The sequence below is a fragment of the Typha angustifolia genome, chromosome 6, assembly GCF_048772165.1.
Source record: "Typha angustifolia cultivar Huaian chromosome 6, ASM4877216v1, whole genome shotgun sequence".
Classification (NCBI taxonomy): domain Eukaryota; kingdom Viridiplantae; phylum Streptophyta; class Magnoliopsida; order Poales; family Typhaceae; genus Typha; species Typha angustifolia.
In genome coordinates, this window is record NC_133244.1 from 5,476,548 (window position 1) to 5,492,496 (window position 15,949).

Below are 15,949 nucleotides of genomic sequence, written 5' to 3' on the forward strand. Positions count from 1 at the left end.
GAATGATAAATTTTCTTAACTTAGGGGTTGCTTCATGTAAGTTTCAGAAAATAATACAAATATTAAACAAGGTGTTGATGTTAAGCAAAATTGCCAGTCCCCTCTCCATCTACGCTCAACCAACCTATTCTTTTCCTCTAAAACTTTCACCCATCTCTCCACACCTCTATTCCCCATCCCAGCGATGGCCGTTTTGAGTTTAGAATCTTCTTCTAACATGAATAAGTAACTAAATGTTTTTTTTATATCTAATTAAATTTATTTTTTTAACTAAAAAAATGAGACTAACTCGAAACTTAGCTTCAAACCAAACAAAAAATATATATTTTTTTAAACGATTAATTTCCTAAACTTAGGGGTTTCTGTATGTAAATTTCCCGAAATAATGGAAATATTAAAGAAGGTTGTGATGTTACCTCTCGATTTACCCTCGCCGACTCGCTCGTTCCCTCCAAAACTTCCCCCCAATCTCTCCACTCCTCTATTCCTCATCCCGACCGCCGCCGCTTCCAATCTCTTCCCCCGATTCACCATACCAAGATCGAATTTTGATACCACCAGTTGATTGTCGTCTTCCTTCCTGACCCGAGCGCAGTTTTTCATCTCCCTGGATCGTCATTTCGTTCATCTTGGGCCTTTTATTTTCCCCGCCGCTGCTCCATTTCTTAGATGGGTAACCTCTAATTTACCACTCCTATCGTCTTGAATCCTGTTGGGTTTTCGGTTCGATATGTTTTGAATCCATCCCAATGGTCGGCCCCGTCGATAACCAAGAGACCCAAGTTTTGGACACCGATTCCCCTCCATTGGAAGGTAATTTGCCTTCCCATTTACTTTGTGTTCTCGTTTTATTTGGATAGTCATTGAAAAGGTGGTGCCTTTTTTTTTTCCTGGTTCATTCTTGATGGTGGGTATGATCCTAATTGTCGAGTTTTTTTGTTCATGGGTTTAATCCGCTTTCTTAATTTTTAGATACAGGCACCCAATGTGATGGTTCTGAGACCGAAAATGCCGATGACAGGGAGCTCGTAAAGAAAGTTAGTGTCTTGTATGGTGAGACCGAAGCGTTGGAAGATCCGGAGAGTCCTACCATCTTATCTCATGGGGGAACTGGTGATTGGGGCAAGACACAGTTGATCGATGATTGTGAGGAAATGGTCGATGATGATGGCGCTGATGAAGGGACTGAAAGGACTGAGGTTCTGAGTGCGGATGAAGATTTATCTGATGACGGGACTACTCCTTGCGAAGATAAAAAGGATGCGGAAGTCGCAGTATTGGGTTTGGAGGGTCGGGGTGGCGAAGAAAACATAAATACCAGAGAACATGAAGAGAATGAGACTTTGGTAGATTCTGATGCTACGACTGATGAAGAGAGTGATGGAGGTTTGTTACTTGGCTGTGGAGTAAAATAGCTTCAACGCCTTATATTTCTTTAAAATGATGTTGGCTCTTAATTTACACATTTTTGCTATTTATTTACCGATTTGTGTTCAAACTTCAAAGTTGTCGTAAAATCTATGCATGCTTTAGATCTTTCTAGTATGGTGCTTGCTAGAAAGTTTTGAGGACGGAGCTCCTGAAAGTCCTTTCTTTTAAATCTCTGTTTAGATGTCTGAAATATTTGCTAAGTTGGTTCTTCTTGCAATATAGACAGATTGTTTGATGTATTAACTATTAAGTTGGTTATGGTGCAGTGGTCATTACTATCTGAATGTTTCTGGTGATTTACGGTAAAGTAAAAGCAACTTTGTTTGTTGCTATGGAGAAGTCGTGGCATATATCTCTAGTTATGATAGGATCAATTGAAAGAATCCAGCATCAGATTTTGTTTTATGGCCCCTTTTCATTCATGATAAAAGTAACCATAGTTTGAAGTTCCTGTGCAGTTACATGGTTTCAGGGAGACCAGCCTGAACCCACCATCGAACTAGAGGACAGCCTGATTTTGGTATTTCCAATCTGTTCAAACTCGTTCCCTTTGTGAGATGGTAAGCACTCTGCCAACCATTCTGATCTTGTTCTCGTCTCCCTTGTTCTTGCTCCCTCCTTTTACTTTTCTTTATTTTCCTTCTAACATCTTTTCATTATGAGCTTATGCTCTCTCACTTTATCTCTTTCCATGGTGATCAACTCACCGTAATTGAAGGAATATTTTGCTAAAGAGAAAGAAAGAAATCTAACATAGAGTGACGATTGGCTTTCTCTCTTTCCGTAACATTCCCCTACATAATCTTGAGTAAGGACATGATTGTCTTTTCCAACTTGCGCTCAGTCTGTTGCTTCTTAGATCTCTTTTAAGGAAAACTGCTTTATTTGTTATTATCCACTGATCCATGTCATACTGACCAGCAGTAACCCTATTACCTCTTCCTGTCTAGAAGTGAAGAGGTGAAGGAATAAGTATGATTCGATTGATTGAGCTTCTTCTCCTCATTGATAGTTGCATGTGCTTCTAGGATGCTTAATGTTTACTGAAAGTTTAATTACTTGAACAAGGAATGCAAATAGAGTGTGAGCTAGACTTTGAAGTACTTATTTAAGTATACTAGTTACTTGGGGCTTGGACCATACTATATTGTCTCATTTATTCAAAATATTTTCTTTTGAAATGGCAATATGCTAAAAGAATTAGGACAAACGGAAGGTGCCTTTGATAAGGAAGAGAACCTTCTGCAGGGGCATTGATGTTAAATCTGGTTTTGAGTCAAAAGGTGGCAGTGTATGTATTAAAGAGAAGGAGGTGGGACTTGGGAGATTGTTGCAGTAGTAATCTCATCAAGTCATGAATATCAATAGTTACTGATAGCAGTTTGGAGAAGTAGATTTTTTTTAGGGTTCTGGGACACTTTGCACTTTGTTTTGGTGATAGGAAATTTTTCTTCATATGCACCTACTTGTGATGAGGCTGTTGCATCCACACATGCTAGGGTTTGCAGAGGTTGCATGGTATGTGTCACAATGGGGGTATATGAGCAAGGAGATAGAAGATTTACACCTTTGCACTCCTTATCCTTTTGTTTGACATCCTATAACATGGAGTACATTGTACCTCTCTTTTATGATCCAGAGGATTTAAGGCTTCTCTTGATGGTTATTTTGATAGCAAATATTTTTTTTACCTTCTCTAGTGAGTTATGTAAGTTATTCCAAGTTACTATTAATTTCAGTTATTTAATATTTTTCTGAATTCTATATCAAATTTATGGATTTGTGTACACATTAGAGGTACCAAAATTTTAACTCCAAAATTTAAAACCTAGATGGACAAAATGATCAATAGTTTTGTTTATCCATGGGAGGAAACAACAAAAAATCTGAAACTTGATTACCAAAGTTGAAACACTCGAATCTAAAACCTAGATTGGCAGAACAATATTTTTTATTTTTTAGGAGAGGAAACAACCTCAGATCTGAAATTTAGAACCTCGCCAATCATTTTCACTACCCTTTTTCATAGCATTAATAGTTATCAAGGAATGGCATACATTATTGTTTTGTTAGATTGTTATGCAACAAGTTTAAGCTTTTGGGTTAACTGTTATTTAATATTCTATCTAAATTAGTTTTCCTGGAGATCTTGAGATCAAATCTTGTCAAGATATTTTCTATTATTTATTGTGGTGTGGTGGGATGGTCTACACATCCTCTTCTCAACCATATTTTTCCCATGTGATGTACTGGGGATGCACGTGAGGGGGCACATTAAGACATGGTATACATTGTTAGTTTGTTAACAACTTAAGTTTTTTACAACTAGTTATCTAACAATAACATTGAATATCTCCTCTTAATATAAATTTTTTGCTATAAAATATTTTATTCTATTTATGTCCAGAACATTCTCTTTTAGGTTCTATGTACATCTTTACTGAACCTAATTATATTTTCCGCCTTTCCAGTGGACTAATCTGTAATCAGAATTATTAATCTCTCTAGAGTTTCCTCCTACCACTTGGTTCCTTGTAAATAAATTAATAAAGTATGTTGATTCTCCTCAAAATCATTATGGCTACTGACTACATTCCTGAAAAAATTCCTGTTCATTGATGTAAGCTTCGCTCCCCTGGTAGCTTCTATGCTTGTAATTTAATGGTTGAGAAGTCTTATTACGCCTGGTCACATTTTATGACCTACGCAGGGTATTCTACCATTTGCTTTTTGCTACATTCAGATAGTGGAGATGCAACAGTCTCATATACACGATGACCTTATTGACTTCACTAATTTTCTAAGGAACTGCTGTTAAATTATCATGTCTGAGATAGTTGGATATCATTAAACAGTAATTAAAATTTAGCTTGGAACTGTAAACTTACTCTGACATACATATTTTGCAACTTCGTCTATAGGATCTGTACCGAGGAAATTCACTTCAGTTCGTGTGGCATCAATAAGGTCTTCTGCCCTTGCTGCTGCTCGCAATTACACTTCTAAGACCACTAGTAGTATTTCAAAATTTACTCTTGGCGATGATCAACTCAGTAAGATTGACAGTATTGTTGCAGATAGAGGGACAAGTACTTTGGCCGTTGGAATGCATACATTGCCAAGTAGCAGAAAAGATATCACGTCTTGCAGAACCTTAGTTGACAAATTTATAGGTCACGAGAATGAAAACACCCATGGGTGCACACAGAACTTCCACAAGGATGGCACTAAAAACAGAAGTAACAATAGAAGGGTAAAGAAACTTTTCAATGACGTGACACCTGAGAAGGATGGAAACATAGGTGTAATAGACTCAGGTCATCTTCTTGCAAGTGATTATGGTGTTCCAGGATTAAGTTACATAGAATCACAAGAACCAGGCGAACTTTCCCAAGCCACTGCTTTGGAGGTTGTAGATAAGTTGATTTTAGTTAATGATGTTGGGTCATCTCAAGAAGAAAATGTTGGTAACATTGAGAAGGTGAAGTCACCCCCAATTTCTGGTAAGAGAGGGGCTCAACAATTAGCTTCAAAGGCTGACCATAGAAGTCCATTTGGTAAAGTGGGGATTTTTGAATGGGTTGACAGTCTTGAGGATGATAGAGGAGGTGAATTCTTTAGTAAAAGAAAAGATTCCTTTTTTCAAGACACAATTAGTAAAGGGAAATCTCAAAGCTATCCTCCAAAGGCTAATCATGTCATTTCTGGAATAATAAAAAATGCTCGCGACAGAAGTGGGGAAAAGGAAAAAGCAAACCTCAGAATCCGGGGGAAAATGACAGGTTTAGCTCATTCTGATTCAAGAATAATGATGCATGCTTCGGCAAGAACAGATGCAATTCAGGAAACAAAAGCAAAAAGGAATATTTTCAAGGAATTAGATGAAAAATCAAATTCAAAGTGTATAGAGCAGCAAAATGAAGATATTAATACTGGGGAATGTGTGGAAGGCATGTACACTATTGGTCCTGACACTCAAATGGCTGTCGAGGCAATAGAGGCATTAGGCTGCAGTTCTCCTGCTAGACCTGTAATGGAGAGGGATGGCTGTGCATTAAATGGAAATATGGGTGGAGATGGCAAAGTTGGAAGGATGAGAACTTTTTCAAGGAGTGGTTCTAATCGAAAGAGAATATCTACTAGTTCAGAGGGTGTCATAACACGATCTAGAAAGAAAAAGATGCTCTGCAGTGCATCAGGTAAGACAAGTGCCATATTCTCCAATGAATATTCTGGAGTTTCAGGAAGCAGGAAGAGTTTACAGAAGAGATTGAAAACAAAAACAAGTAGGAAAAAATGGATTTCAGAGGTAAACATAAGTTCAAAAAGTTTGGTCAATGGGAATGTGTCATCTCATCTTGACAAAAGGGAGCAGGCACAAGTATTGTTAGACGGAAACCTTAGCAAAGGTGTACTCACAACTAATGAGCATCCTTCATCTCGAAAAAGAGATGGGTCATTGGAGTATCACATTGACATGACACCTGCTGCTCATTGTACCAGGCATTCTAAAGGAGGAAACTTGTCAAAGCATTTTGAAATTTCAGCTATGAAGAAAAGAAAACTTCTGATGGATGCTAGTGTTTTTGAACCAACAGTTAGAGACAAACTTGGAAAAGCTCAGCAGCATTCAATTGACAAGGAAATTGTGAGAGAGACTATTCCTGTTAACATTATTCCTGTTGCTCATCGTACGAGGCACTCAGAAAGAGTTAACCTATTGGAACAAACTGAACTATCTTCTAATAATCAGGTGAAAGGTAAAAACAAGCTGATGGATGAGACCTGCAAGGCTCTAGAAAGAGAGGATAAGCTTGTTACTGATGAATCTGGACTGGCAAAGGACAACCCTGAATGTCCTAATCTCAGTTACAATCAAGTTAAGAAAGATGAAGTGATACATAAGGTGCGGACGCCCAGTTGTGAGGAGTCACACAGAGATGAACTGAGAACTGATTCTTTAATTAAAGATGCCCTCTGCCACCCCAGACAGAGAAGAACAAGTAAGGTGACCTTAGAAAAAACCTGTATGCGCGATAACACAACTAGCTTGTCTACTTCAGCTTATGTTATGCCGGTGACAGTCATGCCATCATCTAAGAAAAGAAGAATCTTTATTAGGAGTGCTTCTGAGCTGTTAGATAGAGCAAAGAGGCAAAAAAGATCTGCTTTTGCCAACATGGGACTTAAAGATGATGCTTTCCCTTCTGATACTGGAAAATTGTCAGTACTTTCTGGCTCTGGTGTCAAAAATCTTAGAGTGCAGTTGAAAGAAGTTGACCAAGCTAAGCAAGTTGCAGATTTTGCTTCTCATGTTGAGGATGTAGAAGAGATTATCAAATTGGATGAATCGCCAAACAAGAAGGTTCAACTATCTGGTAGTGTATCAACAATGCCATCTAAAGTATCAGAAGTGTCACCTGTCTGCTTGCCTCAAAATTCTCCAAGAACAGGGAAAAGAGGCTTATCAAGGCCTTCTATTGCAAGAGAACTTCTTAGTTTAGAAATCAAAGAATCATTACCAACTCCAAAGTTGAAGGATTTGCGACGAAGGAAAGATATGACCAGTAATCGTGTTCTGTTTAGCCGTCATTTGGATGAGGATGTAGTCAAGCAGCAGAAAAAGGTACCTACCTTTCTTGCTAAAGTACTTTAAGTTACAAACAATTGTTTAACTTGTAGGCACAATGTTATTGTTTTTGTGCAGATATTAGCACGCCTAGGAATCCCCATTGCTTCTTCTATTTCAGATGCTACACACTTTGTGGCGGATAAGTTTGTTCGTACAGGGAATATGCTAGAAGCAATGGCTCTTGGCAAACCAGTGGTTAACACCATGTGGCTTGAAAGCTGTGGGCAGGCTAGCTGTTTCATTGATGAAAGAAACTACATACTGAGAGATGTCAAAAAAGAAAAGGAGATAAGATTCAGCATGCCTATTTCACTGGCTTCTGCATGCCAATGTCCACTTCTACAGGTAATGCCAAATCTTTTTGGACTTAACTAGCCAAAATATGCTGTGTTCACTCAGTTTGCAGCTAAAAATACATCCAATTAGATATGGAAATCTCTTTGCAGGGCAAAAGAGTGTTCATAACACAAAATGTAAAACCTAGTCGAGAGCTTATTGGGAGCCTAATTAAGGCATCCGCTGGCCAGGTAATTTCACCTGTTTTCATTTTAGATAACTTTGTTCCATCAGCTTTCTTATACTCTTTAATACTCTTTTGGTTGTCCATCTTCTCTTTTTATTTTCTGCTAGTCAGTTCTTATATTCATGATATTTCTTGATAAGAATTACGTTCATTCAGTTCTTTGTGGAAATACTTTGATCTTGGGTCCCTCAAAGATACATTTGTGGGCTAAATTAACATTAGACATCTTATTGAATCTTCCATGTGATCTAAATAAGTCATTTTGCCTGCTGACCTCTGTATTATTAATATCGTCATTAGTCTTCCTGTAAATTGAGGTGTTCCTTTCGGAAGTCTTTGTACTATTATCATCGTTTCTATTCAAGATCCATCATCATTGTTGGACCATATCACCATAATAGTTTCTCTCAAATTTTTGAGAGTACAGCTGTATCCAATCAAAACCCATTATGGATATTGAAATCTCGATATGAAGAATACTACAAATGTTGTTTATAGCCGTCCTAACCTGAAGGATGTTACTTGTACAAATTTCAGGCCCCTTCCTTTAAATTATACCCCATAACTCATGTGAAAGGACTTGCTTACTTTATTAAATGTGATTTGAAATCATATATGCACCTATCAGGAAATGTGGCCTTGGTCAGTGCCAGCACGAAAAAAAATTGTCTACAATTTGTTTTCAGTTCAAGGTTGGGTGCCTTAGATGTCTGTTTGCTTCCTTGTTAAAGTGGGGTTTGTCTCTGAGTATGCTCCACTTTATCGAGGCAAGTAAATCAAATGGTGATAAATGGGGTTGATATTAGATGGTGATCACCTTGGAAAACAGAAAGTTAAGCTCTTTTTATTGGAAATATGACTGCCAATAATTCACGAAACATTGCTTACTGAGTGACAACTGCCTATCCTTTATCCAAGCTATCATCATTACTCATTAGACTTATTTGTGTTCCTCTACAGGACACTGATAAATGATAAATGGCTGACCTTAGTAATGATTATGCTTATCCAGAATTTCATATGAATGAAAAAAGGCCTAAATCTTAAAATGTGGGTTCCCAATTTGAGTTTTATCACGATATTATTTATATAAGCTATTGCTACAAGTAAAAATAATATATTCATTTTCCAAGACGTACGCCCAAAATTTGAGATCATGCCATATGAGATTATCCAATTACTGTTTTGTACTTGAAATGGAAGATATGACCTCTTGAATGTTTCTTATGAAGTCTTTTGCTGTTGAGAGAAGACTTAAGATTGCAACCAGACAAGCAACATATTCAGTCTTTTTACTCTGTAATTTTTATTATAACTCCTAAATCCCCTGAGCAATCACTCTATATGCGCATCTTCACTAAGAAACCCATTGTAAACACTGTGCAGCCAATGGAGAGGGTAGGTAGATCTGTATTGAAGGAATCCAAAGTACCAGATGATCTTTTGGTCATTTCTTGTGAAGAAGATTATGCAATTTGTGTACCACTACTTGAAAGAGGTAATGGTCCTTTTACCGACTTACATCAAATATGCAGTTGCTATATACTACTATGAAGTAATCAGCTTGTCGTACATGTGGATGCAACAGGAGCAGGGGTTTTCAGCTCAGAATTTCTCTTGAATGGTATTGTCATCCAGAAACTGGAGTATGAAAGGTACTTTGCCAAGCCAAGTGCCCTTCGAGCTGATAGACTCAACTTTATTTCTTTCCTTCGCACCTAAATTTGTGTCCATTACTTCCTCAGACATCGGCTTTTCTCGGATCATGTCAAACGAACTCGATCAACAATATGGTTAAGAGGCAAAAAAAGTGACCAGTTTCTTCCTGTAAGCAAAGACATATAGCTCCTTCAATTCCAAGGTTTCCTCTGATGGAGATCAGCTTGCAGAAACATATGTGACTAAATTAAGAGTTGGTGATCTAACTTATTGCACAGGGTAACTGTGTGTACTGTGTATGTATGTTTCTGCATTGCGCTGATGGTTCATTGCAGATAATGTGTATATTTATCTTCCTTCTGCTAATTCGGATTCTGTGCATTTAGTAGTATAGTTTCTTTTTAGAGTCATGAGAAGAGTTATCTGCTTGCTTTTCCTGCAGAGCCTGTAAATCATAATCTACCTTTAATAAAATCAGCTTGTTCATCATTGACTTGTAAGTTGTAACTGTGTAATCTCGGATAAAATATGGATCTCATGAACTGCTTCTTGTGGGTCACTTTCTCCCGGTTTAGGTTCGCAGATCCTTATTTAGCATCTCTCAGGAATTTATTGTTGTAAGCTTCCAAAATTTAGATTCACACCCTAATGTAAGGTGACCTACAGGCTACAGCAGAGAGATGCACAATGATAACTGGGACCAGCAATTGAATCGACGCAAGTTCTTAAGTTTTGAGGACAATGGGAAACCTTTGAAATTGTATAAATCCAATAATGGCTGAGATTAGTATATATTGAAAATTCCTTATTGATCTTGTGATCTGTGATTGTTTTTGGCACATCTGAAATCTTGGTTAAACAAACATGTGAATGAGGTAATGCTGATTGTTTTATGCCATCTTACTGGGTCACCCTGCTCTGCCATGGCTAGTTATGCTCTTACAACAAGTAATAGTAATTGATAGGATTTCGAAGTGCCAGAACTGGATAATCGAATTTGTGTCCTATATTAATATCCTTTCCAGTACTTACTATATCAGAAGCCAGGTTGAGGTACATGAGTGCTCAAAAGTTGTAACTAATTATATCTGCATCCAACACGGGTTCATGATGTCATAATCTTGATTCTCATCTTATATTGAGTAATGTTCTCTTCATATATTTGGTTCTAATATGTTCTTCTGAAATGATTGTCATGTTTTCTTAACATGGTTGTTCCAATGAATTCGGTCTGCGGCCTGCTTTGAAATTATTTAAATTTGCTTCTTCATATAAACTTCCATGAACTGTATAATTCCTCATCTAATAATATATGTATATTGTGTTTGCCAATTTGATCATTGACAACAATGTAACCTAGTGCTCTGTTTCATTTCAACACAAAAGATGGCTCATCTCCCACGACTATAGTCTGAAAAGGTTTTTCTATACTAAACCTGTTCTTTAATAAAGGTAACACAGAGACAGATTACAAGGGATCAAGCAACAGTTAAAGTACAACATGGAACTACATCCCTCATTAACATCCAGGTTAATTGCCCTGCAACCATAACAGTACAACTATGCTTATAGATGTTAATATATTCTGATTTACTTCATATTTTGGCCTCTAGACATTTTCGTATCCCTTGGTTGACTGAAAGAGATTATAATAAACTAGAGATCAGGTCCGAACTGGCTTGCAGAGTTGCAGGCATAACACCTCAACTAATTGACCTCCATTACCACATGTTTCACTAGATAAATGAGCTGATATAATATTATGAGACCAGCATTAGCCTGATGGAGCAATTGAAATACAAGTCATGCAGCTACAATTCTGAGATGAAACAGAAGGAATAGTAGTGCCCTCATTTGGATGTATTTGTTATGCCTCCTTCGTTTCCAGTTTTTACACAATTTTAAGATAGCTAAGGAACCAAATTTAAAAGCTCCATCACTCCTTTATCCCCTTCAGTAATCTCCTAACAGTTTTAAAAGCTTAATCACTGTCCCAACTCTCATCAATCTTTTTCTTCTTTATTTCGCCTTTTCTATCATTGCTCTCCCTATTGTTATCATCATCCTCATCGTCGCTACTAAGGTAATCGAATGCAGCACGCCCTGATGTTGCTAACCCATGTTCTTCCCCATCATCAGATTCCCACAATTTATCCTCCCCAAGTACATCATTGTCGGAACCGTCATCCACCTCACGAGTCTTCTCTCTAAATCTCGTAGAACTCCTGGCCCTATAAGCTTCCTTGTGACCAATTATGTTGCCCTTCAGCCTTGTGCTTTCCCGTCTTTGAGGAGCCTCATCTGCACTATCCATGTCGCTTCCAAAATCAGGTCTGTTGTCTCTCATTTCATTTTCTGAGTCACATTCGTGATCTTCTGATGCCTCAGAAATCTCATTCTCACTGTTCCATTTCCTTATATCCATAGTTCTTTGTTTATTACCAAGGTTTTTCTGATATCTTCCATGGTTTCTATCCTCATTCTCCAACTCATCATCACTCCAATTTGAACTCCTCCGTCGCATTCCCATATCTTCTTTGTCCCAATACCGTAGTCTAGCAGATTCTTCCTTCTCTGCTGCTTCCTCTGCTGCCCATTCCTGGTCTGCTGCATCCTCTATTTCTGCAATAAAGCGGTCAAGCTCCTCTTGGTCACTATCCTCAGAAGGTAGATCTGGTTGCTCCTCTTGTGTGGCATCAGCCTCGGGCATTGGCTGCCTATCGCCACGGAATACGTATGGAGTTCCTTGCTGCTCATCAATAGCACGGAAGAAAGTCGAGGCCACCCTCTGGATGCTGGCCATTGCAACTGGGTCCTCTGGGTTGACACCCTTACGACGGAGTTGCTGCTCTATCTTCTTGATATTTAGCTTCTGAGATTCAAGAGCTTGCTCAAATCTTGCCTTGAACAAAGCCTGCATGAACAAATGTAGTTACTTTAGTACTTCAAAAAATCTGTTGTAAATAAGCTTCACAATATATGGTGCAACAGAATTCACTTATCTAAGTCTCAAGACAACTGAGCTTATTCTTCATAGTTTTAAATAAGCTTAATGTGACAATAGTTAAAACCTAAAGGAATTTGGAATATCATTAAACAATTGAAAATCAAAAAGGAAAAAACAAAAAAGAGATCTCTTATGTTGAGGAAAATGTTCTGCCTGTCTCAATATCAACAAGAGCAATATTTTGTCATAGAATGGCAGCTAACTTGTTGGCCATCTTATAATTGTATGGCCAAGTACATAGAGATAGAGATCTATTTTTATGAACCTTCAATTAATCTCCTCTCTTCAAGTCTATTCTTGCTCTCCCACCACTCACATACCTTTCACATGTCAAAACCTAGTTCACATAAAAAACTTCTTCCCCCAACTGAATACTTGCTTGAATTGTCTATGAGGGACATGCAGTAAATTACAATTAACATTAATTAAAGAATTGTTCATAGAAAGACACAAAGCTGCAAAGATTGGCAGGATATATTTTTATGATGTAAGACCAAAAAATGTAAAAATGCTTGGAATGTAATGGAAAGAAGGTTTGGCATTCCTGTCAACACTCAAAAGTTAAGATTCTACACATGAAAACAACAACAAGCTGCTAATCCAACAATAAGGCCCTACACATGCTAACTCAAAAGTATGTGTTGCTATCTAATGACCCAAAATTTAGAGAAGTCAAATACTAGGTTCTATAAACTGACTACATAAATCAATATCAAACTTACAAAAGATATTTGATGTAAGTTGAAACACATGCCTCTAAAAAAACAGAAAAAACTTGCTATGTATTCGCAACTACAACAATTAAAAAGTAAAAGCACAAACCTTCCTTTTCGTGAGAGTGTTAATGGGTATCAGGTTCTTTGGTTGGCGGTAATTTCTTCCACGAAACATAATAATTGTTTTCACATTATGTACATTAACCACAATGCCACCACTTAATCTTGCTAGCATCGTCGCCATCTCCTTAATTTTTTCCTTAGGAAAGTTGTCACAACAAACTTGCACGGTCTCATGAAACTTCCAATGCAGATGCATATTTTGAACAACACCTCCAAAGACCCCACGCACTCCAACAGGGACATAATTCCTGTTTCTAAAGCCAATCTTTTTGTAAGCCTGAAGCTGTTCTGCTGTTAAAAGTTCAGGATCATGTCGAGGAGCTGGTAACTCTGGTAGCTCATATTTCTTGAGCTTTTGAAGAAGCAAAGCCACCTTTTTCTTGGCCTATACAATCAAGATTAGAAAGGCATTAATAGAGTTGAGAAAAAGAAACCAAAGGTCTATAAGCCCCATCTATGTAAAAAATATAGGAGTGATACTTACCAATTGCATTATCTAACAAGTAACCAGAAGATAGGAAGAGGAGAATCATATGTGAATGGCACAATTTTTCAATGTTTGTAAGGATAATACAGAAATTCATGAATAAATTCCTCATACTAATACATGTGGGTAGTATTAGAGTCAAACTATAAGGTAAACTTCTTGGACAACATGTAGAAAAATAAAAAAAATCCGGGCTACTAATATAGTAGCAGATATGTGTGCTGCTAAGTGTAATTGAATTTGGAGCATCTAAAACCATTTTCCCCTGTCTCCCTCCCTCCTCTGCTTAGAAAAATCAAAATCATTGGACCTAAGGTTAAAAGCATTTCTTGACTAAACAAAGGTTCCTTCTATTTGCTCCAGAAGTTTATAGAGGCAAAACATAGTTCTAGATAAAATGATACAATAACAGAATGGCAGCTTTGAAGAATCACAAGAAAATATGTATGGAAAAGAGATGCCAGGGAGCTCTTACTCTTCTTAAGTTGTAAATGAGCCTCTCCTCATCTGTCATTAATTTCTTCCTAAGTTTCTTAGCACGTCGCATCTCTCTTAGGGTTTTCCCTGTCTCTCTTTGCATTCTCTTCTCTACCTTGCTCCGCATAGTTCTTCCTTTGTATGTAGACATAAATCGAGACCCATCAACCGAAGAAAACGCAGATGTGGAAGGGGAATAAATATTTCTTGAAGGCTTTGACATGCCCTCGTTACTAAATTGCATTGGCAATGATACATCCCTAACAAAAGAACTCCTGGCATGGAAGAAACATAAAAGAAAAATCTATCAAAAAAGAAGCACGACCGGCTATGCTCAATAACTACAGATTACAAATCCATGTTAAAAAATTTTAAGATGTACATCCACCTGCTTTGGAGAAAGGATAAGGTCTTTAAGCAATGCGTTTGGAATTTCCTCAAGGCCAACATGCTGAATACTAATTTTAGTGCCCTTCTTCAAAACAGTTCTCTAGTTACTTTCTTGCTCGGCTTCTCCCATTGCACTGCATGAAACCAACGTCAAAATCCTCCACAATACATTCATTAATCTAAAACATAGGAAAGAACAAAACCAACTCTAATCATGCAAGCTAATTTGTAGAAAATGTTCGGAAAAAGTGGAGCCTTTTATAACTCCATCGAAACAAGTAAAGATTTTGAAAGCAACAAGAGACTAATCTTTCATATGCCGTATTAAACGTTTGTCGGAATCAAGGTTAAAGCACTCAAAACTAAGAGAAATGAGAAACAAATGCGACTACTGAGATCTCAACCTGGTAAGAGGAAAGGAGGAAGAGAGACTAGAGAAGAGGAAAGAGGGAGGAGATACCGGAGCGGTAGGCGACGGCGGCGACCGACGGAGTTGGGACTTAGGGTAATCAGAGTGTTCCGCGAAGGCCTTGGAGGGTTGAGGGAGAGTGGAGAACGGAGAAAATTCGGATTGTAGACGAAAACTAACGAAACGGGTCCGGATCCGGATCCGGATCCGGGTCAAACTAAGGATATTTAAGAGATAATTAAACTTAGACACCTGGGTTATTGGCTATTTAACATGGACCCCTCCATTTATGTTTGGGTCAGTTAAAGGCTCCAATGCTTGTCATTTTCATTCTCACCCTCTATTTTTTTTTTATCTCAGAGTTTCTTTTTTTTCAAAAGTAATTCTACAAGTAACTTTTCATACTATTTCCAAATCATCGTTGTCGCAGATAGCGATTTTGCCTCAATTAATCACTACTCTAATATGGTAAAAATAATTGTTAGAAAATAATTAATGAATTGCTTTTCAGAAAAACGGTCTAATCAGTCGCGCTCCTCTCCGGAAAATATATATATATATATATCTATTATAGTAACATTTTAGGAGAATACTATAATTTTGTACATAAAATACTTTAATCTCCTTGAGAGCACTTTATTATTAAATCCCTATTACTAAGAGCGAGTAATTTGATAAAATGCTCTCCAAAAATGTATTTTATAGGTACTTAGGATATAAATTCACCGCTTGGCTTGCGTTTTGCTTATACTTTGATGGGCATTCGCATTAGAGGTATGGACGAACTATGAACATGGAGCAGCCATAGTAGGGTAACTTATGATAGGAGAGATGTCAACGACATTACATATGATTGATGTGTCGCGATGTCTTGCCACACCTCCAACTTACTCATGAGGATGCTGCACTTTTTAGCTCACGGGGATACTGCACACTTTAGCTCACGAGGACTTTGCACTTCCAACTCATGAAGGTAAGATTGTCGTTTGGAGAGGAGGTACATAGTTGAAGGGGTCGAAGTGTCACAGGAAATATATAAAAAGAGTATTAAGTGAAAATAAGTAATAATTCAAGAAGCATATGGAGTACTTAACC

The 15,949-nt window shown here is 37.6% G+C and overlaps 2 protein-coding genes across 6 annotated transcripts; one reads left to right on the forward strand and one right to left on the reverse strand.

The window, feature by feature from the left end:
• Positions 1-417: 417 nt before the first annotated feature.
• On the forward strand, positions 418-9,809 carry LOC140761104 (uncharacterized). 5 transcript variants are annotated; one of them, XM_073098297.1, is made up of 9 exons: positions 1,246-1,386; positions 1,890-1,991; positions 4,353-4,398; positions 4,509-7,057; positions 7,139-7,408; positions 7,510-7,590; positions 8,973-9,084; positions 9,175-9,241; positions 9,332-9,807. In XM_073098297.1, the coding sequence occupies exons 4-9, from the start codon at positions 4,538-4,540 to the stop codon at positions 9,429-9,431; spliced, it is 3,150 nt and encodes a 1,049-aa protein (XP_072954398.1). In that variant the 5' UTR covers positions 1,246-1,386; positions 1,890-1,991; positions 4,353-4,398; positions 4,509-4,537; the 3' UTR covers positions 9,432-9,807. The 5 variants fall into 5 exon arrangements, 4 of the variants coding, with proteins under 4 accessions (XP_072954396.1, XP_072954395.1, XP_072954398.1 ...); XM_073098295.1 differs by lacking the exon at positions 1,890-1,991 and adding an exon at positions 418-813 and having other exon boundaries at positions 979-1,386; positions 4,353-7,057; positions 9,332-9,809; XM_073098294.1 differs by lacking the exon at positions 1,890-1,991 and adding an exon at positions 418-813 and having other exon boundaries at positions 973-1,386; positions 4,353-7,057; positions 9,332-9,808.
• Positions 9,810-10,995: 1,186 nt separating this feature from the next.
• On the reverse strand, positions 10,996-15,032 carry LOC140761563 (CRM-domain containing factor CFM9, mitochondrial). Its single transcript, XM_073098949.1, has 5 exons — positions 14,906-15,032; positions 14,444-14,579; positions 14,054-14,330; positions 13,075-13,476; positions 10,996-12,159 (listed from the first exon to the last, which is right to left on the reverse strand). Exons 2-5 carry the CDS (start codon positions 14,503-14,505, stop codon positions 11,227-11,229), a joined length of 1,674 nt encoding a protein of 557 aa, XP_072955050.1. The 5' UTR covers positions 14,506-14,579; positions 14,906-15,032; the 3' UTR covers positions 10,996-11,226.
• Between the last annotated feature and the right edge of the window lie 917 nt (positions 15,033-15,949).